The sequence below is a fragment of the Solanum dulcamara genome, chromosome 10, assembly GCF_947179165.1.
Source record: "Solanum dulcamara chromosome 10, daSolDulc1.2, whole genome shotgun sequence".
NCBI classification, from domain to species: Eukaryota; Viridiplantae; Streptophyta; class Magnoliopsida; order Solanales; family Solanaceae; genus Solanum; species Solanum dulcamara.
In genome coordinates, this window is record NC_077246.1 from 71,875,344 (window position 1) to 71,900,081 (window position 24,738).

The 24,738-nt window shown below is 34.3% G+C and overlaps 3 protein-coding genes across 3 annotated transcripts; 2 read left to right on the forward strand and 1 right to left on the reverse strand.

Moving 5' to 3' along the window:
• Window positions 1-2,085: 2,085 nt before the first annotated feature.
• LOC129869955 (protein MIZU-KUSSEI 1-like) lies at window positions 2,086-3,323 on the reverse strand. The gene is made up of 2 exons (XM_055944509.1): window positions 2,974-3,323; window positions 2,086-2,437 (listed from the first exon to the last, which is right to left on the reverse strand). The coding sequence occupies exons 1-2, from the start codon at window positions 3,321-3,323 to the stop codon at window positions 2,086-2,088; spliced, it is 702 nt and encodes a 233-aa protein (XP_055800484.1).
• A 7,253-nt stretch (window positions 3,324-10,576) lies between these two features.
• On the forward strand, window positions 10,577-13,556 carry LOC129871258 (mediator of RNA polymerase II transcription subunit 4-like). Its single transcript, XM_055946163.1, has 2 exons — window positions 10,577-10,762; window positions 12,126-13,556. Exon 2 carries the CDS (start codon window positions 12,149-12,151, stop codon window positions 13,346-13,348), a length of 1,200 nt encoding a protein of 399 aa, XP_055802138.1. The 5' UTR covers window positions 10,577-10,762; window positions 12,126-12,148; the 3' UTR covers window positions 13,349-13,556.
• A 2,309-nt stretch (window positions 13,557-15,865) lies between these two features.
• On the forward strand, window positions 15,866-23,909 carry LOC129870684 (putative GEM-like protein 3). Its single transcript, XM_055945531.1, has 4 exons — window positions 15,866-16,459; window positions 16,930-17,031; window positions 20,384-20,655; window positions 23,460-23,909. The coding sequence occupies exons 1-4, from the start codon at window positions 16,120-16,122 to the stop codon at window positions 23,646-23,648; spliced, it is 903 nt and encodes a 300-aa protein (XP_055801506.1). The 5' UTR covers window positions 15,866-16,119; the 3' UTR covers window positions 23,649-23,909.
• Window positions 23,910-24,738: the final 829 nt, after the last annotated feature.

The window sequence follows — 24,738 nt, forward strand, 5'->3', positions numbered from 1 at the left end:
ATTCATAAGGCTGTGTGGTAGAGATAATGAAATTGAATAGATGGATTTTGTCCTACTTTCATTAATACAAATCCTTAACCTCATTGCTGCTACTCCACCCAACCCACAAAGTTGACTTTTGTACGACTAATGACACTTGACTTGTTTTCCACATCTACTTCATTGGACATGAGTTTTTACAACAATATCTAATTAATATATAATAAATATTTAGTGACTTATTTAATACTTATAAAATTTGGACAAAAATTAATAGATTCACATAAACCAATACATTACATTATAGTATAATCTCACAAGTGAGTTTGATCATACCAACGAATTTGATGATCAAAGATTCTTAATAAAATAGTTACCTAAAACAAAATTATAGTAAGAAAATATACATAGTTCAACAATAAGTATATAACTTGAAAAAAGTTCTTTTAAGAATGTTAGTCATTTATTGCAATATAATACCTTGATTTTAGTTCTAAAAAATATTATTAGTGTATTAACTTTAAATAGTTTAATTTAAAATTTAAAAATACCAAACAATGTTCTATAGTTATTTTACTAAAATTTAAAAAAATTGAAAAGACAAGTTACTATAGTACTAATGTCAAAACTATATACAAGGAAATAATGAATATTTTTAAATATTAATTGCGGTCTAAATCAAAGTTTTAATAAGAGACCTCAAGTATATACCTAGTTCAGTAATAATGATATATCCAGTGTAATCTCACAAACAGATTTGATCATACAAGCGAGTTTGAAGATCAAAGAGTCTCAAAATAATTAGTGGCATAAAATAAAATTCTAATAAAAGGCCTCAAGTATATACATAGTTCAACAATAATAATATATCTAATGCAATCTCACAAAAGAGTTTGATCATACAAAGTCTCAATAAAATTGTGGTCTAAAGCAAAATTTTAATAAAACACCTCAATTATGTACGTAGTTCAACAACGATAATATATCTAGTGTAATCTTATAAGTGGATTTGATGATCAAAGAGTCTCAATACTATTAATGGTCTAAAACTAAAATCTAATAAGAAACCTCAAATATGTAAACATAGTTAATGTTTTTAATCATAGCTAGTATTTTTTCTCACCAGAAACCTTGATAAACATCAATACACCAAAAATATTATTGAAACAAGAGTTCTTGACAAACATCAATACACCCCATAAAAATTGTTAATATTAATAAAATATTTGTAAAGATTATGAAAACTTATCATTTCAAGAGGAAAAAATTGATGTTTGATTCAGAAAAGAGAGAAAAAAAGTTTGTAACAGTGAGAGCAAAGTCGTACAAAGAGAGAGAGAGGCGATGCGTAATATTTTATAGCTTATTTAATAAGTCTGAATGTTGTTAAGACTCTCTCACAGATCTAATTCGTTCAGATCTTTTTAGATCCATTAAGAGGTTTTTAAAAAAAAAACAAAAAAAAAACAAATTGACTTAATAGGATGAATCTGAATGGTTCAAATTCAGACCTAAAAACCAAACCCACTTAATGGGCTGAATATGAATAATTAAAATTTAGATCTGCATAAAAACAAATAAATGAGCTCGAAATGAACTAATGACAAAAAATTAAGCAATATGAGAATAAAAAAAAATCCTTCCCTTTGTTTTTATTTTTTTCCATACAATTTTCATCTTAGGTTGCTACAAACACCCCATGCAAATATTCCCACATGGAAAAAGTCATGCAATTATGCATAACTCAAAAAAATAGGCATTTCGCATGCATGGCTACCCAAGAGACACTCATAAACAAATAAAGGACATAAAATAAAATTACAAAATGACAAGTAACAATTAACACCATGCAAAAGCTCACTATCCCATGCATGAAAAACTCCAAAACACTTCAATTCTGATATTTTTGTGTTTAACCATCCGATATTCGAATAAGCTAATTGAAGGGGTACGTAAATCAATTTTCCATCTCCAAAGCTTAAACTTGAGATCTCTCAATTCTAATACTTGAATGAACGTGATCGTCCAAAAAAAATAGTACTCCTCATATGTACATACATGCAATCATCAAGGAGGACTATCAATTACGTCTCAATCCCAAACACGTCAGCAACGAGAGGATAAAAAGAAAATACTTAATTCTTGGCCCATACTTCCTTCAGGATCAATCAAATGAAATGATTCTGAGTTATCATAAGGTCCATGGACCCTCTCAAATTTTCCTCTAAGATACATAATATCATCATCATTTTTTATCTCTTTCCCATGAATAATTCCTGCTCCAATACTAACTAATTCCATTTGTGCCAATACTTGTAAATCAATTTTTGTAGGTTTTCTTTTCACAGCAAATCCTACCTTTTCCCCATTACAATACATCCTTAATAGGGGTTGATCTCCATCTCCACTATTATTGCCACTCTCCAAAGCAATTCTCACAACTCCTCCTTGCATTTCCCTGGTATTGAGACATAATATAATTAAATTAATTAAATAAATATGCTTGATCGTTTAAATGACATAAAGGGCAGCCCGGCTCCCGCTATGAGTAGGGTTCGAGGAAGGGCCCGACCACAAGGGTCTATTGTACGCAGTCTTACCTTGCATTTCTGCTAGAGGCTGCTTCCAAGGCTTGACATAATCATACAATTTTGATATAATATCAAAGCAGGCAAAATATCTAAGTTCAAATTACACCATTACTCGAAAAGCATAATATATTCCACATGTTAGCACTCATTAAAAAAAACTTAGGCCCATACATTAAAATTACTTTTTATTGATACATATTGAATCTTGAATATTCTTAACAAAATTCTTGATTTCACCAATAATTCTCATTGTCACTCAATAAAATTAAAAATAGTTCACGTGTTTAGCTCATAAAAATGAGCGATGTGTTTAGACATATATAGTATAGTCAAATAATTGAAAGAGGATTATCTCTAAAATCCTCTAAGTTCTTACATAAGATGATCACACAGTTGAATATACCTGGCAAGAGTGGAGGTGGAGACAGCAAGTTCAAGGAGGATAATCGGGGTGGCGCTCGATTTAGGGTTTGTTTGTATACAAAAGTTGACTTTTCCTCGACGATAGCCGAAGATAGTCCCCGTCATAACAGAGGAAGATGATAGTGATAACTGATGACGGTGATTATTGTAATTGAAGTTGTAGGGAATATTCTTGTCGTTTTCTTTGTCGTTTTCGACAAAGGTGCAGTTGCAAGTGGGGATGAGTAGCTCCACGAGAGAGCGGAGGAGCCTCCACGACCGGACTTGTTTATGGCAGTCAACGGCGGTGATGGTGGTGGCAGCGGCGGTTGTAGGGTATGAACTGATCATTTTGGTAATGATCAGAAAAATAATTAGAGGCTCATCGAATCAGTTTGAAGGATGGCAATAGTTTATATAGAGTCATAAGGTACCACTATTGGCCTCATAAAGAATTACTCATTCTGTCTCGATCGAATTTATGTGAAGTTATTTGATCAGAATTTATTTGATGATAAATAATTTTACTGAGGATACAATGAAGAATTAGAAGTTAATTTGTTACGAAAAAATGTTATTTTTCAAATTGCTTGAAAGAGAGAGAAAGTCACGTAAATTAAAACAGAAAAAAATAATGTTATACATTGAGAGTGAATGATTTTTTTTATACTAGTTGTGTAATTTAACTTGATATATCGAGTTACTTATGATTTATTATAGGTTATTGATTAATGTTATTAAATAAAGTTGAGTTTAAGTTATATAAGTCGTTGGGTGTAAAAAATATTATCTATTGATCAAAATAATATTTACATATATATCTCCTTAAAATATGAAATTTATAATCTTAAACAAAAAGATTATCTATTATAACTTATAAATATCTATGATACGATAGTATAAACTATTATCTACACTCATAGAGTATACATATAACTTTATTTAAATAAATATATACATATAAACTTTAGAGAAAAATGAACTATTTAATTAATGTTTCAAAAGTGTCAAATGAAAAATATAAAATAAAAATAAAAGAGCTATATATGATTGGGTTTGGTGCCTTGGTGGTGGGGATCATGGAATGTAAGAACTTATATATAGTTCTGTCAATGTGGTGCTTGTCTAGCTAATCTTGCAAAAATTTCCAAAAAAAAGCTTTGAATATAAAACTTCCTAAGAATATTCTTTCCTATATAGTGAAAAATTGAGGTGTCGATGAAAAAAGTCCAAAATCTTTTGTTGAATTCTCAAAAAAAAAAGCTATTGCTTCATCTCCGCAAAGCTATTTTATTGTGCTATCGAAAGTATAGAAGAGTCGAGAATATTAGAAAAGAAGAAGAAAAAAAAGTAAGAGACACCTATTTTTTTTATTAATATTATTTGAAAGGACCTTTGCATTCTCATGGCTCAATTGTATCAACACATTGGAAAAAAAAAAGATTTGTCCCCTCCTATAAACAAAATGAAATTAAAAAATATATTATTTTTCGTAAAATTTTATCTGACTATAGAAGCTTTCCTTTCTTGCCTCAATCAAAGGCGAAGCTAAAATTCACACATATTAAGTATATTTTTTAACATAAATATAAATTTTTAAATTAAAATTACTAAATTTCGTAAGCATAATTATAGCTTCGCCTTAAAGACTTACCACAATAAACAAAGGAAAGAGCACTTTCCAAAGTAATAATATTATTTGTAATCAAGAAGCTTCCCATGAGCTAGCATAAACATGGACAAAGAATTAGTTGATTATTTTGATTTATTCATTCAATATGTAACGTGGCCTCTGTTAGCACGCTATACACAATCCTTCTTATTCATTGTCCATATGGGTTAAATTTTTATTTATAAATTATCTAGCCATAATTGTACAAATTTATTATATTATTGATGAGGTATATAATGTAAACTCTTAATAGCATTAGCAATATATTATTTTTTTTGGGGGGGGGGGGGGGTTGGGGGGGGGGGGGAGATTGTCTCTTTGCTTTTTCTTCTTTAATAGTAGCAATATATTGCATCTGATAGACAATTTTCATATTATTATTTAAGTTATATTCAGTTTTTTTAGAATTATTTAATTTGTAGATGATTTGACAAATTTCAGATAAAAGAATGATCCTCCTCTTTCTTCTTTAAAAGCCTATGATTGAATTTCCTCTTATAATTATCGAGCAATACCAAAAAAGTTTAAATAATTTCTTTTTTGTTGGACCTCACATTTAAAGGGTGAAGCTCCTTTTTAAAAAAATAAATAAATTATATACATACAAAACAACAAATGAGGTCTCACTTACTTCACACTCTTTTTTAAAAAAAAAATAATTGCATATTTGTTAATAATTTCTAACTTTATCCTTTGGACTGACTCTTAGACAAAGAACAGAAAAGTGACAAATAAAATAGAAACAAATTCTCAGGTTTTTGCTTTCTAGCCTGGTTTCTCCACTAATGTCCTTCACTTTTTCTTTTAATTTTTCCTTTCTTGGTTGTCAACTTTCTTGAGAGAGTGACAAGAGTAGAGACAAGACATTTAAAACAATATACACTGGAGCATTTTTATGATAGTGTTGTTTGTTGAGATAATTTTTTAATTGTTATAGCGAATGTTATTATAAAAAATATATAATAGAATATATGAGAATTGATTTAAATATTCATTTTTACGATGTCATTTTTATCACATTTTTTGGTTTATCAAGTTAAAAATAATTTCCTCGAAGCAAAGGAATATATTCTTTCTGTAGCTGAGGTAGCTGAGGAGGGAATGATGACCAAAGAAAGGAATGCTGTAAAGAGGTTTAATTTGATTATAACTAATGTTAAGGCAAAGCAAATAATCGTTATTCTCTAGATTATGGATAGAGAATTTAGGTAAGGATATTCTTGAATATCTCATTAGTTATCTCATTTTTTATATATGTAATAGTTTATTTTATTATTTTAGTATAAAATAATTTTTTGAGATTAATTAATATTCATAATGAAACGTAAGATAAAATAATTAGACTAAAATTATTGTATTCTTAAATAGAGAGTTCAGATTTAGTATTTGTTAAAATTAATGGATTTTCACACACATAGCAAAATTAGCTTTTCGACAATGAATTCATCTAAACTCCAGATCTTCAACATGTGTTCCGTTATATGTTTAAATAGTTTAAGATCATAAAATTAAGATTTCTTCTTTATACTTTTAAATTTATGTAGAGTCAAAACTAAAACACAAAATGAGAGAGGAGGTTGGCATTCATAATTTTTTAAACTTTCAAAGTTCTAGTTATGTCAAAAAAAAACTCATTTAAGCTAATAGAGTCCAAATCAATCATTTAAAATAGCAGGCTAGGACACAAATTCAAAATGACTACTAACATAGATGGATTAATTAATTGGGGGTTTATCAGGAATAACATCTCTATCTTCATAAGGTAAGGGTAAGACCACACACACATTATCCTCCTCAAATATCATTTATGAAATTTTACTAAATATGTAATTGTTACATATTGTTATTCACATATAAGTAGCCTATTTTACCCCCTTCTTTTCTCTTCTTTTTTTTGATTTTGGGGGAAGAATGAAATTAAAAGATGGAGGATCGAACTTTCACCAACAATATAAAAGTTAGAGTCAACTAAGTGAACTACGATTAGTAGTTTATAAATTCGATATGAACTTGCCACCAACAAATAATACGAAATAATTACTTTATAAATAAACTCATTATGTAATTATTACAATTATTTTAAGTAAAAATTATCTAATTACACAAATATTTCTATCATATTTATTAATTCTCCCAATAGTTTGAAATAATTACATATTATTTCACTAATTTATAATTTCATATCATATTTCAAGTCAAATACACCTAGATACATGTATTTTTGCTACCAAATATACTGAAATAGGCAGAGATGCGAGCGAGATAGGAAAGGGGCAAGCGAAATAATCTATGTATCTCATATATATGTGAATCACATGAGCTATATGTATCCAGGATACTAGATACATTCTGGAATATAAATACATAGGGAGAGAGGCGAGTGAGAGAGAGAGAGAGAAAGGCGAGTGAGATAGGAGAGAGGCGAGCGAGAGAGACAGATACATGTAAATCCACTTGGATACAGTGTATTTGAAATAAATTACACCTAATTTTAACTCCATGTATTCGAAGTCCAAATTCTAATAAAATTCATAATATTGAAAACACGCGTAAACAAAAATAATTTACTCTTAAACTAGTGGCATTTATGTTGTTTGCCCTTATTTTAAATCATTAGTACATTATACTCCAAAATTCCACCAAAACAAAAAACAAAGATGCCAACGAAATGAAACCAAGATAGAAAAAAAATCCCTTATACTGTGGCAGAAATGATGGGAGAATCAAATTAATTGAACAAGACACAAGAGAGCAAAGTGGCTTGTTTGTTACATAACTTATCACATACTATTTTTGTAAAAAATTAACGATCCTTGAGGGGGTCATGGGTTGAGCAACACTCTCAAGCTTTAACATAGATAAAATAAACATCAAAATATAAGGAGGGGGACATAAATCTTACTTCTGATCCTCTGTTGGTTCCTAAGTTGATCGTCTTACTACGAATAAACAACTTAGTTCCTATACTACAAAGGAAACCTAGTAACTAAACACCTAAGAAAAGAGAACTCCTCTCAAATATATAGTTTCTAGGAAATACATAAATAAGGGAGACTCTTCCTATAAGGTAAGAAGAAAATCTCATACTAATCTTATTCAAAAAAGCTATAAACTAAAGTAGAAATAGCTAAGTTGAAAAGGATAAAATAATTAAAGGAGATATAGTAATAACTATACCAAAAAAAGATAGTAACAATCAGTCGCTTCAAGGTGACTTTTTGATCCTTTTCATTTTCTTCCTTCTAAAGTTTGTCATCCCAAGCTTCTTAAGAAAATATGATCCTTTAGCTCCTGTAGGTAGTTGATGATAGGTATAGTAATGCTGAGGGATATCATATTTGTGACTCGATTTGAAATAAATATCAGTTGTGTCATTTGCTTCTCTGTATATGTGGCTGCATTGAAATTGTTCAAGCTGACTGATGAGCCTCATCAAATCTATGATGTACTGGTGCATTTTTCATGGGATTTGGATATTATTGTTGAGCCATTTGGTTAATAGTTCAAAGTCTACTTCCAGGTGTATTTTTCTGTAGCCATGCTGTGAGCACCAATGAATTCCATGTGCAGCAACCTGTATTTCTACTAAGTTATTGGTCCCATATCCTAGGGGTATAGTGAATGCATAGATCAAATTTTTCATGTGATCCCTGAGAATACCCCTCCACCAATTTTCCCCAGATTGTTTAGAGCATTATCATCCGTGTTAAGCTTGTATATGGAGGTTTATCACATATTTTGGTTCATATTTTGGTGCTTTTTTTCTTTGGTGGTAATTTGATTCATCTAATTTTATTTAACATAATGTATATGTCAACGCTTATTTAGGATTCTAAGAAGATGGATATATTAATACATTCCAAATTTATATTTGGCTATTCAACTTTTAGATTTTTGGTATGAATTTAATACACTTTTGATGATCAATGTTTTTATATAACTTTTTTCATATATATCTATACTCCATAAAAAAATTGAATTAATTGAATTTATTGACTATATATTGCATCCTATATTGTTGTTAATTTTAAAATAGATACACGATTTAATTGTACAAATTTTCATAAATAATATTTTAAGTTCATATCTCCTTCTCGCCCACTCCCCCCCCCCCCCCCCCCAATCCTTGATCATCCCACCCTCCGTCACCCCCAAACCCTTACTCTCCACACCATTAATATTCTATTCCCATAATGTTTTGTTAAATTGCTATAAATGTTCTTCAATATATTTTTTTTCATACTTAACTAACATTAAAATATAGGTCAAAACCTCACTCGATTTCCAAGAAAACATTTCCTAAAAGGTAATCCTTCATATTAAATACATATTAATCACGTTTAATTAACGTGCATTCTCTTCTCATTAAATCACTGAACTATAATATATCTAATAATATAAACACCGGTTAATTAACCTCTAGGCCCTACGGGGTAGAGAACCGATGGTTCAACTGAAATAGTTACTGAACCGCAAAATCAATTCACTGAATAAATTAGGAAAAATAATTTCCCCCAAATTAGTGAGTTTTCACATACACATAACAAAACTAGCCTTTCGACAATGAATTCATTTGAACCCCATATCTTCAACATGTGTTCCGTTATATATTTAAATAGTTTAAGATCATAAAATTAAGATTTCTTCTTTATGCTTTTAAATTTATGTAGAATCAAAACTAAAATACAAAATGAGAGAGAAGGTTGGCGTTCATAATTTTTTAAACCTCCAAAGTTCTAGTTATTTCAAAAAAAATCATTTAACCTAATAGAGTCCAAATAAATCATTTAAAATAGCATGCTAGAACATCAAATTCAAAATGACTACTAACATAGTTGGATTAATTAAGTTGAAGGGTTTATCAGGAATAACATATTTATCTTCATAAAATAAGAGTAAAACCATGCATATATTATCCTCTTCAAATATCATTTATGAAATTTTACTAAACATATAATTGTTACATGTTGTTATTCACTTACAAGTAGCCTATTCTACCCCCTTCTTTTCTCTCTTTTTTTAAAAAAAAAATTGGGAAAAGAATGAAATTAAAAAATGGAGGATCAAACTTTCACCAATGATATAAAAGTTAGTGGCCAACTAAGTGAACTACGATTAATAGCTTATAAATTCAATATGAACTTGCCACCAACAAATAATACGAAATAATTATTTTATAAAATAAACTCATTATGTAATTATTACAATTATTTTAAGGAAAAACTACCTAATTACACAAATATTTTTTCTATAGTTTGAAATAATTACATATTATCTTACTAATTAATAATTTCATACCACATTTCAAGTCAGATACGTTTAGATATATGTATTTTTGCAACCAAAGATATTGAAATAGGTAGAGAGGCGAGCGAATTAGGAAGGAGGCGGGCGAGATAATCTATCTATCTCAAATATATACGAATCACGTGAGATACATGTATTTGGGATATCAGATACATTCTGAAATATAAATACATAAAAGAAGAGATGCGAGTGAGATAGGAGAGCGGCGAGCGAGAGAGTTAGATACATGCAAATTCACTTGGATACAGTGTATCTGAAATAAATTACATCTAATTTTAACCTCATATATCCGAAGTCCAAATTCTAATAAGATTCGTAATATTAAAAACATGCATAAAGAAAAATAATTTACTCTTAAACTTGTGATATTTATGTTGTTTGGCCTTATTTTAAATCATTAGTACATTATACTCTAAAATTCCAACAAAAAAAAAATAAAGATGCCAACGAAATGAAACCAAGATAGAAAAAACAATTCCCTTATACTGTGGAAGAAATGATGGGAGAATCAAATTAATTGAACAAGACGCAAAAGAGCAAAGTGGCTTGTTTGTTACATAATTTATCACATATTTTGATGTTTTCTCATTAAATGACTAAACCATAGTATAATAATATAAACACCGGTTAACCTCTAAGCCCTACGGGTTAGAGAACCGGCGGTTCAACTCAAGTAGTTACTGAACCGCAAAATCTATTGATTGAAGAAATTGGGGAAAATAATTTCCCCCAAATTTGCTTCCTTCTCAAAATCGCAAACCCTAGCAATTTTTCAATTTCTCTGTCGCCCGTTTTCCGATCAATCTCGGAGGTTTCTTCTACTCTCTATATCCTCCTTGTTGTATATTGCGTTTGTTCTTTTTGCAACTCTATATAGTGTACAGTAGAAACTTACAATTGTGCAGAAATTCTTGAGTTTACCCGTACTTTGATTCTCTTAGTTTCAGTGCTTACTGTTTGTTTGAGAAAATGAAGATTGATATGGTAAAAAAAAGGGGTTCTTTCTTTTTTTCGTTTTGAGTTGAGGTGTTTCAGCTGCTTTAATGTGTGGCTTCAGAGATCTATGGTCCGGGTAGGGGGTGGGGTAGACTACACTCTCCGTCCCGTTTATGTGATAGTGTTTGACTGCCAATGAAGTTTAGTATGCTAATTGGATTTATATCAAATATTTAAGTATTGATTGAGATGATCAAGTTTGAGCTAGTAGCTTGTTGAATTTGAATTCTTGTAATTTTGTGATTTTTGGCCATGCCGTGAAGTGAAAATGTATCGTATGTTGGTTAGAAAGGTTGGTGAACTGCTACAATCTATAGATTTTCCATCTATGTCCAATCCCAACTAGAGTAGAAGCAAATCGCTATAATGGTAAATAAATGGATGGTGTCGAACATTTTTGGACAACTCAAAAAGGATTTCTTTTTCATAATTGGATGGATGAAGTGTTATATATTTCAACATTTTTTATTACTGCAGTAATCGTTGTACCAACTAAGGACACATGCACTTTTCTTCCAACTTATAAAAAATTGATCTTTTTGCAACACTGTTTTTTGATGGAAGATACTTGTCAACATGTGGATTAATGAAAAACCATGCCTGTTTTAATCTTGAAACTAACTATTGTGGTGATAATTTGGAGCACAAATCACTGTTAGCTGAAGATAATAGCAGGACAAAGATTTAAGTTGATCTCTTCTTAATCGTGTCTGTCCTAATAATGAAAAATATACTTGGGCTAAAAATTGAAATGGTGCAAGGGAGAAAAAAAAGCAACAACGAGCTGCATTTATTCAGTTGGCACAATTTCCTTTGTTGCTGCATACTGGTGCAAAGCTTATTTGGTTAATTTCCCCAAGAGTGCTTCTTTTTATTTTAAATAAGGAATGCTTGCATGGTCCTAAAGTATATTGTTTCATGCTAATTGGTTCCTTCATATATTTGTTATATGAACATTATTTTACATGTTTGACGGATTAACTTAAAGTTGTGAATTTTGGATGTCTTTTCTCCTCTTTCATATGTGTCATGAGCTTATGTCTTTGCCCCTACCACCGTGCGTCTCTCTTTCCCTCTCTTGGTGTATGGCAATAAAAGGATGTTGTCCTGTCTGCAGTTTATTAGTATGTCTTTCCTTGCTAAGGTTGTTCATTGACATTTTTTTTTGCCTTTTCTAGTATTTCACCCCGGGGTTCTGAAGATGCTACAGAATGTTTCGCACCAACTTTTGCAATCGCCAGCCCGGTTGGGCCTGCCAACTCCCAGTTCACCGTCTCTTCAGAACCCAAACCCTGCTCCTAAGTTCTCCTCTCAAGTGTCACAACCTCATCAACCTCATCAACAGGCAAATATATTAACTACCACTACTACCTCATCGACACTCCTTCCTCTTCTCCCACCTCTCTCCAGAGCTCAGTCTCTTCTCATTCAAATGGCATCTCTTGCCTCAAGACTCTTTGAAGTCTCACCTAACCGGCCCCATTGGCTTAGTGCTTTTCGAGGTTCTCTTCCTTCATTTCTGCCTTCAGCGGCGCCGGTTCCACAAGATTCTCGCCCTTCATCATCAAAAGAAATCCTCTCTATGTTTACTTCTCTTCAGACGCAACTGTTTGAAGCAGTTGCAGAACTGCAAGAAATTCTTGATCTTCAAGACGAGAAGCAAAAGCTCATCCGCGAAGTTAGATCAAAAGATTCTTCAATTCTTGCTTTTGCTAACAAACTCAAAGAAGCTGAGCGTGTTCTCGACATGCTTGTTGATGATTACTCGGATTATCGTCGTCCCAAACGGGCCAAGTTGGAAAATGATACCGAAGAATCTTCAGTAACAACTGTGGCAACTCAGTTGAAATTATCCAACATATTATCATATGCTCATAGGATAAGTTACACTACTTTTGCACCACCTGAGTTTGGTGCTGGACAGGCCCCTCTTCGGGGAGCACTCCCTCCGGCTCCACAGGATGAGCAACTGCGTGCATCTCAATTATATAACTTTGCTGATCTTGATGTTGGTTTACCTAAAACAGATGAAGGCAAGAAGATTGTTGAGCCACTCATTGAACCTCTTGCAGAAACTAACCCACTTAAAAATCTTTCAGCAATTCAGGGCCTCGTCCCTCCAAATATCGTCGTGCCATCTGGATGGAAACCTGGTATGCCTGTCGAGTTACCCACTGACCTCCCACTTCCTCCACCTGGGTGGAAGCCTGGCGATCCAATTGCACTCCCTCCTCCTCTTTCACTTCCATCAAAGGTCGAGGAAGCACCAGGACGACCAGTACCTCCTGCAGGACTGCCAAGAATGCCAGAACCAATACAGGTTCGACATGTGCAGCTTGATATTGAGGATGATAGTAGTGATTATAGTTCTGATGAGGCCAGTTCCGATAGTGAAGATTAATCTAGTTTTGCTAATGAGTACCTAATACAGGCTCAGCATGTGTAGCTGGACATCAAGGATCATAGTAGAGATTATTGTTACCAGTTAACAAATTATTATTTTTTGTTGTTGTTATCAGCAAGAATCTATGTCATGTCAGTACCTTGTCTAGAAACAACATATGTTTTTATCACTGATGATAAAATATGATGAAATGAGGATTCATGTAGCTGATTCTAACTGTTTGGAACTGAGACATTGTTGTTGTACTGACTGCACAATCAAAAACTTCTCAAAGTGGCCTTGATTTGCTCACTGAGGGGAATGTTTTGTTTAAAACTCATGTTCAAACCTGTTATAAAGTATGATATCATTATGAATGAATTTTCATTTAATGACCCTGAGAATTACACAAAAATAAAGTGGGGGGAGGGGACACGTAATATCAAGTATTGATTAAAAAAGTCAATTCGTAGATTATATTATATCAAAAGATAAGAACCATTGACAAGTTTGGTATACTTAACCAACAAGTTAATCCTGATTCTTCATTTGGCTGTTTAGACTTTTAGCGTAGAGTTAGAGGCTTAGAGCCGGTATATCAACAATAAATCTACGGGAGTTGATATGTATGCAATTTTATTTCTATCTTAAAAAAAAATAAAAAGATTATTTTCATAAATCTCCGAAAAAGGTGATTGATGGTTATTGGCTTAACGCAAATATCATGGCTTGTTGAACGGTAACAAATTATCTCAAAATTAACTATTTAAATAATATTATCTTATTACAAATTTGGAAAAAGTTATTTTATAACTTCACCTCAAATAAATATGAAATAAATTCATGCTAAAATTAATTTGAAAATTAGTTTTCAGAGAACCAGTTTGGATTTATGCCGGGACGCTCAACTACAGAAGTCATCCATCTTATGAGGAGACTGGTGGAGCAGCATAGGGAGAGGAAGAGGGACTTGCATATGGTATTCATCGACCTAGAAAAGGCTTATGATAAAGTCCCAAGAGAAATACTATGGACATGTTTGAAGGCTAAAGGTGTACCTATGGCATACATTAGGGTGATCAAGGACATGTACGAGGGAGCCAAAACCAGGGTAAGGACAGTAGGAGGGGACTCAGAGCACTTCCCAGTGGTGATGGGGTTGCATCAAGGATCAGCTCTTAGTCCTTTTTTATTTGCCTTGGTGATAGATGGATTGACGCGACAAATTCAAGGTGCGGTGCCATGGTGTATGCTTTTCGCGGATGACATAGTCCTGATCGATGAGACTCGCCGCGGAGTTAACGCTAAGCTGGAGGATTGGAGACATACCTTGGAGTCTAAAGGGTTTAAGTTGAGTAGGACAAAGACAGAGTACTTAGAGTGCAAGTTCAGTGAGACACCTAAGGAGGTTGACGTTGAAGTTAGGCTTGGTGCTCAGGCCATCCAAAAGAGAAGTAGTTGCAAGTATCTTGGGTCTATCATGCAAGGCAGCGGAGAGATTGACGATGATGTCACACATCGTATTGGGGTAGGGTGGATGAAATGGAGGCTCGCTTCCGGAGTGCTATGTGACAAGAATGTGCCACCAAAACTTAAGGGCAAGTTCTACAAAGTGGTGGTTAGACCGGCTATGCTGTATGGGGCGGAGTGTTGGCCAGTTAAGACTTCTCACATTCAAAAGATGAAAGTTGCTGAGATGAGAATGCTGAGATGGATGTGTGGGCACACCAGGAGCGACAGGATTAGAAATGAGGCTATTCGGGACAAGGTAGGAGTGGCCTCGGTGGAAGACAAGATGCGGGAAATGCGACTGAGATGGTATGGACATGTGAAGAGGAGAGACACAGATGCCCCGGTGCGGAGGTGTGAGAGGCTGGCCATGGATGGTTACTGAAGAGGTAGGGGTAGGCCGAAGAAGTATTGGGGAGAGGTGATTAGACAGGACATGGCGCAGTTACAGCTTACGGAGGACATGACCTTAGATAGGAGGATGTGGAGGACCCACATTAGGGTAGAAGGCTAGTTCATAGTCTCGTTATTCTTCTCTATTCATAGGTGTAGTAGTGCATTACGATCTCTTGCGCTTTGACTTCTGATTTTTGTTATTTCTGTTATTATTTATTACTTTCTATGCTTTGATTACTCAATTTTACCTGTGACGCTTTCATTATTTATTTAATCGTTATTTGTTATTAGTATTTATTTATTTGTATTTATTTGTTATCTATTCGTTATTTGTTTGTTGTTTTTCTCATAAAGCTTTTAATTTTCTATTCTTATCTAACATTTTTTATGCATTTATGCTTTTACTGAGCCGAGGGTCTCCAGGAAACAGCCGTCCTACCTTGGTAGGAGTAAGGTCTGCGTACATTCTACCCTCCCCAGATCCCATGTTGTGGGATTTCACTGGGTTGTTGTTGTTGTTGTAAGTCGTTCGACATTGTATTCTTAAAATAAAAATTAAGTGTGTGAAAAATCTGGCAATAGCAGGGCCCAGCTTTGAACTTTTTTCCATGCGAGATCCTCGGTGTGAACACAAAACCGTTGTAATTGCTTCTTCCCGCTTTAAATAAGCCGGTCACCCTCTCACTGCTTCATCGTACGGACGTCACCGTCTCAACCGGTAATACCGTCGATGTAATAAAACCTCAAATGATTATCAGAAGATCACATATTTCAACATCAAAAATCGTTATTGTTCCCGAGGTAATCCACGCGCCACCAACATCACGGCTGAGAAAACTCAACGTTGAAAAGCTACCAGTGAGAAAACCGGTTCTCCTTTTTATATGGAGCAGTCAAACGGTGTAGAAGAGAATGCGGTGAAGAAAGTAGTAGATATAGAGACGGAGCAGAAGAGTTCGGGTCAGGATTCAGATCGAATAATGAAACCGGATCCGAGATCCGATGTAGAGCAACTTCAACAACAGGATAAGACTCCTGTTATCAATGAGAGTAGCAAATCGGAGAATGCTTCGATTAAGTCGAGGAAATCGGTGAGCTGGAGTGAGGAATTGGTAGCGGAATCGCCGGCGCCGAGATCTATGACGTCTGATGACCGTGGATTGAATCCTTATGAGGCTTATACTCCTGCTCCTGAAAACAATTCGTCTTCCTTCAATGTTAAAGGTCAGTATATTTCTGTCTTTATTCGTGTGAAAATAGAGATCTAATTTCTATTAGCTTAAAAGATGCTTTATTTTCTAGCTGCGAAATCCTTCTCTATACTAGTTATTGCCTTTCGTAAGGCTTTTGAACAGAGCAGAAACAGATAGGGCAGAGGTTTAAGCAGCTTAAGGTGTGAAACGATCTCGTATTGTTTTTTAAATTAGCAAATGCAAGTAGAATTCAACTCGACAATTCTGAAATTTGAAAAAATTGAGCAATTTTTTAGCTCTCGAAATGTTAATTGGAACACTTTGCTCCGGAGCAAACTGTTCGTTTGAATTGGATGGTTGATGTGAAGTGTAGTATGTTCATTTGCATGAACAAGTTTGATTTTGAGAGCTTTTAAAAGTAGAATGTCCAGCAAAAGAATATAATGTGAGGGGGGAAAATGATGAAAAGGAAGTAATGCAATGTTATATCCTGCTTAACAGACACAATGGAGAGTGTCAAAGGTGTGCTTGGTAGATGGGGAAAGAAGGTTGGTGAAGCAACTAAGAAAGCTGAGGATCTTGCTGGCAACACATGGCAACACTGTAAGTTTTTCCTCGTTCATTTTGTGGGGATCTCTGAGTTGTGTGTATGTGTTAGTTTGAAAAAAAGGTGCCAACTGTAATGTATTGTGGTCCTCCATGCTTATGTATTCTTTCTCCTCGTATGGATGAATATTTGGAAGAACTAAGAGTTGACATTGGCCTTGTTTGTTTGGACATTTAGTAAGACAAAAGTTGTACTAGTGACATGAAATAAAACTGATGTGAATTTATAGGTAACATAGGACTGAAAGCATTTCAAATATGTTGTACTGCACTTCTATGCTTCCATTTTTCACATTTAACAAGCAGAGTGTTAACACAAGTTTCAAAATTTGTGGCCATAGCTTTGGAATAGAGAATCCCCAAATCTTGGAGCATGATAAAATGAACTTGAGATTATGTTGTTTTGAAATTTATCTTAATTATATGATGCATATGAAAACATTGCTTTCTCAAGCTCAAAAAGATTGTAACTTGTTAGCATTACCAGTTTCAAAAAAGAAAAGATTGTAACTTATTGAAAGCTAGCAGTGAACTTAGATATATATATATATATATGGATATGGGCCCTCAAAGAAAGTTAAGGCTTTATTTATATTCATAGATTTAAACTCTCAGTTAGTATAGTGCACATATGTCTTACTTAAGAGTAACATATTGCATGTTAATAGTTGAGAATTCCAGAGCCCAGTTCCTATGGCTTTCTAACACTCTCACTTGAATATCATCTTTGGACTGTGATTCTCTCTTCTTTTCTTTTTTTTGAGATGGAATCATCTGTGATTCTCTTCATTTTGGCTATCCTTGGAATGCATGGAGAAATCAGATACTGTTACTTTCTCAAAAGTCAGTTACTATTGTGGTACTCTAGTTATTTTTTATTAGTTGGTTCTTAGAAAATGAAGACAGCCATGAGTGCAATATGGTAAAAATTAACACCAATTTAAGGATACATTGAGCAGCGATATGCATGTGTAACTGAACTACCCCAAGGAATGAAGGGAACAGAAAAAGGTTTTATGAATGTGTGGTGAAGTTAGGGTTAGAGTGGCAATGTATCTTTTAGGGTGGGGGTGAGAGGAGGGTAAGTTTTTGGGGATATAGTTGTTGCGGGGGACCATACTTTGAGAGTTACATTCCCAAATTTATCGATTATTTCAAGCCAAAAGGATATGAACGTCGAACAAGTTTGGAGGTATCCGAGTGGATAAGTTATCTGGGATTTGGGTTTTAGGAGGAATACATGATTGGGGGTGACAGTGTTCCAAAACTTGATTGCCTTGCTTCATAAACAAAAGCTTACCTCAGGATAGCAATGACAGATGGAAGTGGGGGTGGGGAACAATGGATTTTTTTTATGAAGACAGAAAGTCATTCTATGAAAATCTACTGGTTAGAAAAAAGATTCCCTTTCCACATAGCTCGATTTGGATTCCTAAGGTGTTCCAAGGAAGGTGTGTTTTTCACTTGGTTAGCAACAAGAAAGGTGATATTGATGGTTGAGAACTTGAGAGAGAGGGAATTACAATTGTGAGTTATTTTAGTCGAGGTAGCATGTATCCAGTTGATTGTTTAGAGGCAACAGATATAGTCTTGAACTTTTGATTGATTGTAATAGTTTTGAAGGGGAACTATACTTTTGGTTGTAGTATACCTGTGGATATATAGAGTAAGATTACCACTTACCAGTTTCAAAAAAAAATATCTAAAATCTTAAAGATAAAATATAAAAATCTATTAGGAGACTCCTACATCCTATCATCATATTCTAGTATAAAATCCCCAAAATCTCTTAGAAGTTCCATCATTTTTTCGGGTGGAAAAGTCTACTCTAGCACGTAAGATTATTAATATAACTTCCGGAAATTGGGTTCAAGCACATGAAATTCATCCTCACTAATCCATGTAGCATCACTCGGTGGTTGATCATTCCATTGAATAAGGTACCTAGGTGAATCACAGCTAATGGAGCTATGATATCACCATGCGACACATCTACAACTTGTAATGGAGCCTATAAAGGTGGAGAATTAGACTTTGGGATTTCCTGCAAAGATAATACAGAAAAGAAATTGAAGACTTAAATCAAATGAGTCCGTTAAGGAGTCGAAGTCTTCCACATTAAAAACAGGTGTTGTTCGCTCATGCTGAATGGGAACCTCATAGTCTCCCAACATTAAAATCCTTAGCCCGACTATGTACATCAGCTGCAGTTTATATTCTAGATTATGTGTAGCAATCTTTGGCCAAATCTGAGTTTGCAAGTCTCTCGTGCGGGTAAGCGGATGGAGAAACACAAGTAGAAGAAATTGTTTTGGCAAGATCAATAGGAGAATAAACGGTATGTACATACGTATTCGACTATTCTCAAAAAATCTTGTGGTAATCGTGTCATTGTAGGTTGCACAGTAATGTTAACCCTCAATTCTAGGAGCTCATTTGGCTTAGCTGAATAAAAGCTCTTCTAAGCACCAAGTGCTGCAAATCACTGTTTAAGTTTTGGAGTTGATTTTACGAATAAGTTTATTTGGATAGAAATGTTGAAACTGTAAATAAGCAGTTGACGTGTTGGTAAAAATTGTTGATAAGCACTTGTTTCTGATAAACATTTATGTCACATGTTGTCACCAGTCTAACAAGAGGCTTCTATTTGTATCACTGGCTCAATGTTGTGACGCTTAAAGATACTCTGTTCTTACAGTGCTGGCAGAAATTTTCACATCTTAACTGGAGATAACGTGCCTATGAATTCACAAGTCATTTACCAAAAAATAATCTATTTACTTTACTTAAAATGTAGTTTATGATGTCTTTCACAAGCACATCGGGTATGTGGATGTCTTCCTAACTCATTTGCATGGTGATGAGTGATACCTCAATGTTTAGCACTTCTCAGGAACCGGCACCGACTTTGGTGCGACTCTACGTGAGTTTATGTTGAGGATATGATCCTTCTAAATAGCTTCTAACTAATCCTTTTGTTGCAGAGAGGCAATAAATGAATATGATTTGAATTTCAGAAGTGCATTATCCTCCCTTATATGTGCTACTTCAGTGAACTTATGTTTCTCTCTTGGGGCTACTTCCTATATAGGATTGTAATAGCTTAACCTTTTTGTTTCCTTTGTGGGATTGAGAGGGTGAAGGCTGTGGCCAGGATATGGAGGGTTTATATATGTCGAAGTTCTATTGTGTTTCCTGTTTTGCAAGCTTTGTTTATAGTTATTACGTTGGGCCATAGACAATTAAATATTTAATGAAGTTGTATTCCTCTCCCACCCACTCACCCCCCAACCCAAAAAAAGTTTCTAGTCATGCAATAACTGTTGTTTATTTCATTGGCCGATAATAGTGAAAACGGGCCCTAGTCTTGCTGATGCTGCCTTGGGAAGAATTGCTCAGGGAACGAAGGTTCTGGCAGAAGGTGGCTATGATAAGATATTTCGGCAAACATTTGAGACTGTTCCTGAGGAGCAACTTCAGAATTCATTTGCATGTTACCTGTCCACATCAGCTGGTCCAGTTATGGGGGTATTATATGTCTCCACAGCTAAGCTTGCCTTTTGTAGTGATATCCCTCTCTCCTATAAAGCCGAAGATAAGACTGAGTGGAGCTATTATAAGGTATGTTAGAAATTTTTCAGTACTTGAAGCACCACGAGCGTTCTGTCTATTAGTTGTCTCTCAGCCTTTACAAGTTATCTGTCAGCCATTAGTAGCACTATTGGCTATCATATATACAGCCTTTTCAATAGTTACTGCTAAACTTGAGAGGTGATTGTTATACTGGAGAACACCACTTAATACCACCTTGGTGTAGGTTTCCTATAACCATGGGAAAACATGGATGCTAATATTGATGGTCATCCCTTCCTGGATGACAGGAAGAGCAAGCATGATTTGTTTTACTTAACCTATCTCCTCTAATTGTAGTTTGTGTCACACAAAATATGTGCTGTTTATGTTAAATATAACGGCCTGAAATTTTTTGTCATATGGATATTAATATGATGCAAGAAACTTGGACGTCGGGTAATTCTGAATATAGTTGAAGGATGCGTTCTTGCTTACACAATGATCATCTGTAAATGGGATGTTAATCATAGCTATATGTTCGATTTTTCTGCAGCTTGGTTAGAATAATTTACTCACCTTACTTTTCTTGTGTTGCAACTTGTAATCCACTTAGATCTCCCAGCTTCACTTTCCAATCATTATACTGCAGCATTTGGGTCTTGAAAATATATTGTTGTCACAGGTTTATTAATCATCTTATTCACTCGTCCAAATAATCAGGAGTGCAGCTTATTTCCTATATTGCGCACACTAATTGTCATCATCTACTCTCTCCAGCTAATTGGTTGAAAATTAATTGAATAATGAGAAGTTTATATGCAAATAGTGATTTCTTGCCAATGTAAAAGCCACAAGAACCATCAGATAGGGTTAGAGTATTCATTGTATCCGTTTGTATGAATCTTGTGTCACTTGCTTTTTTTTAATTTATGAAGGTGGTGTCCGGGCAACTTGCGCGGACCTCAACTATTCCACCGGGTATTTGCTACCTCCCACAAGCACAGGTTACCTGGGTCTGGGATCTTGTGTCACTTACTTGGAAAGGGGAAATAACTGTTACTGTGAGTGTGTCTCTCTAGGTTTCAGAAAGGAAAAGAAGTAGGGGCGGAGCCACATGGTGGCTAGGGGCCCCCTTCGGTGAAAAAATATACTATTTATACGTGGTTAAAATAATTTTTTATTTATAAATAGTAGATGTTGAACCTCCTATGGCTAGCTCGTGTGTCTACTTCTTCAGATTTTGAACCCTCTTATTGAAAATCCTGATTCCGCCACTGAAAAGAAGGTTTGAAAAGATGATAGTGGGTCCTATAGGGCTCTATGGTTTGGGTAGAAGTTGGAGAGGATGCAGTACTAACGAGGCGATGAAAGTATAAAGGAATTCATGCTGCTTTTCTGTAGATAATTCGAACAAGGTAATTCACCTAACTGCCTTTGTTCTATCGTATGAATAACACCCGCTTCTTTTGGCCAAGTTTACGAAGAGGCAAAACAGCAAAAGGACTGTCAAATGGTAGTAATTGGAATTTGGAACTACGGGATTTACAGTAAGCAGCTTAGGGATGATATTACACTTCTCTATTTGTTCAAGAGCATTCGGTCCCATTTGCTCTCAATATGTCCTTTTCTCTATAAAAGTACACACTTATTTACAGTGAATTTACATCTCCATTCTGTTGTTTGTTTCTTACAAAGAAAAACCTGATTACATATTAAATAATGTGAAAATTTGTCTGGACATATTTCTCATTTTCAAGAGAGAACATTCCCTGGGTAATCCTAATAATACAACAAAGTCACAGGCTGAACATGAGCCTTTAATAAACTTTAGGTAATACACATTCTTAAAACTTATATGATAACCTTCAATGAATTTGGTGCTTTCAGCGTTTATATTTTTCATTCAGTGAGCAGAGTTATAGACATTATTTTCTACAGAAGTAGATTCAATTATATTTTATTGATTGTTTATAAGAAATCTTTCTCTGTCTTGTTATTATCAATTAGTAGACTCTAGGACTGGGTGATTGTGATAGTTGTGTCACCATGCTACCTAGTTCATGTTATTTTGACATGACCGACCTCACTGTGCATCAGGATAACCTCCTCTTCCCTTAGTTCAGTAAAAACTGAAAATATCCTCGAACTTGTCCTATTAACCCGGCTAAATGCTTGTGTAGCAAATGTTCACTTTCTTCTTCTTGACCACAGTTCTTTTTGGGGAATATTGTACTTTTTTAAACACTGTAGAGAATCTAGATAGTCCAGAGTGCCCAAGTCATCCATTCCACTATATGGTGTTATATCCCAGAGATGATTTGAGGACGTAGGTAGCATGAAGACGCCAAAACTTTTTTTGAGAAGCCACAATTACAATGTTTGAGATGTGAAAAATTCTCCATTGTTAACTCTTGCAAAAGCTGTTTTATAGTGGAAAACAATGTTTTCGCTCATGATTTGTGTATCAGAGAGAGTCAATTCATAAGTGTTCACACATCTGTTTTCTCTTTTGCATATCTCCTATAATATTTGATGAACTCTCTCTCCTTCGCTTGAAGTGTCATTTGTATCCATTTTATCTTCTATTTGGTTCATTTGATATCAAGTATTAAGATCAATTGGTACCTTGGATGTTTCCTTTCTGCACCAGTTTTGATCTTTGGCGATGGGAAATCTAAGCTATGTTACTTTTGAGCATTCATATCTCATTCATTAAGTGTTAGTTCATATATATATATGTGTGTGTAAATAGTTCTGTAAGGTTTCATTTATCTTTGTTGTACTTAATTTACTCATTTGAGGATTCTTGATTTGTACTCACATTTCGCTCATTTTTACCATGATATCTGTAGGTAGTTATCCCATTACATCAGCTTAAGGCAATTAATTCTTCATCAAGCAGGACTAATCCATCTGAAAAATATGTCCAGACTATATCAGTCGATAACCACGAATTTTGGTTTATGGGATTTCTAAATTACAGTGGCGCAGTGGATTGCCTGCAGGAGGCATTACAGGCACGCAACTTACATTCTGTGTGAGTCTGTTGTTAGTCTTAAATTGCGTTATCTGAGAGGGCGTGATTCATTATACGGAAAGTTGGGACTTCCCTAAAGTTCCATCTGGTCGCCGTTGAAGATTCTGAAGAAAAATATGGTAAGAAAGAACGGTAGTGAATTTGGATTTCATGGTATCACTTGCTTCCGTCTCTAGTCTCTGTTGTATTGTATAACATTGATTGATGAAAACATAATTATCGGTTTAACAAGCCTAAGAATGTGAAGCACTTATAATAGCACCTACATACGTTAAAGCTTGTTTTGCTTTGCTCTCTTTCCTCTGTCATCCTTGTGCTGTCTACAATTGATCACCACTGCGTTGGTATATTTTCGTTGTCTCACGAGGGTGTGACTTAGGTCAATGAAGTGAGTTGATAACCATTAGGTGTTAGGTTTACTTTAGTTAGTTGGCTCCGTCTACAAGGTAAATAGCTTAGAGCACAGCTTGTTCGCCACCACACTGGCTGGCTGGTGCATTGGCCTTACCATAAGAAGTTCGTCCATATAACTATAAGAGCGTAGCTGCCAAAACAAGGTCGCACCTAAGATCCTAAGGAATCGCTCTGTGTGGGTTAGGTTAGGATGGTGGTTTTTCTTTCAATTTTTGGGTAATTTCATCTGATTTGAGTTTTTTTTTTATCCAACTAGGGGTACGAGTGGTAACTTTTGAAAGTTAGTATTTTTTATCCTTTTTCCCTTTTATATAAGATTCAATTCAATTCTTTTAAGAAATCAAGATTGAAACTCACATCAATCAATTAAGTAATGATGTAAAAAAAGATTTGATATTGAAACTAGGATTTCTTTTTGTGGATATGGTGTTAAATGTCAAAGAAAAGAGTTGTTTTTCTATATGTGTGCAAGCTGGAGGGCTAAAGGAGGAAAGCATTTCTCACTGTCATCCTATTTTTAGCACTCATTTTTCTAACACCATGCATAAAGTGGGGTCGTCAAAACCTACTTCAATGAAGTCATCTCTATATAGTCTAAGCATTTTATTGTTGCCTTCACATGCCCCTCCCCCCCCCCCCCCCAACCAACTCATGTTTTCATTTAATGGTGAAATGGTCAC

Bases quoted from the DNA above. Each gene is read 5' to 3' on its own strand.
- LOC129869955 (XM_055944509.1), bottom strand. From the start codon at position 3,323: ATGATCAGTTCATACCCTACAACCGCCGCTGCCACCACCATCACCGCC. The intron at 2,438-2,973 runs GTATATTCAACT...TCTCAATACCAG, and splicing joins TCCACCTCCACTCTTGCCAG to GGAAATGCAAGGAGGAGTTG.
- LOC129871258 (XM_055946163.1), top strand. From the start codon at position 12,149: ATGCTACAGAATGTTTCGCACCAACTTTTGCAATCGCCAGCCCGGTTG.
- LOC129870684 (XM_055945531.1), top strand. From the start codon at position 16,120: ATGGAGCAGTCAAACGGTGTAGAAGAGAATGCGGTGAAGAAAGTAGTA. The intron at 16,460-16,929 runs GTCAGTATATTT...CCTGCTTAACAG, and splicing joins GTCTTCCTTCAATGTTAAAG to ACACAATGGAGAGTGTCAAA. The intron at 17,032-20,383 runs GTAAGTTTTTCC...GGCCGATAATAG, and splicing joins TGGCAACACATGGCAACACT to TGAAAACGGGCCCTAGTCTT.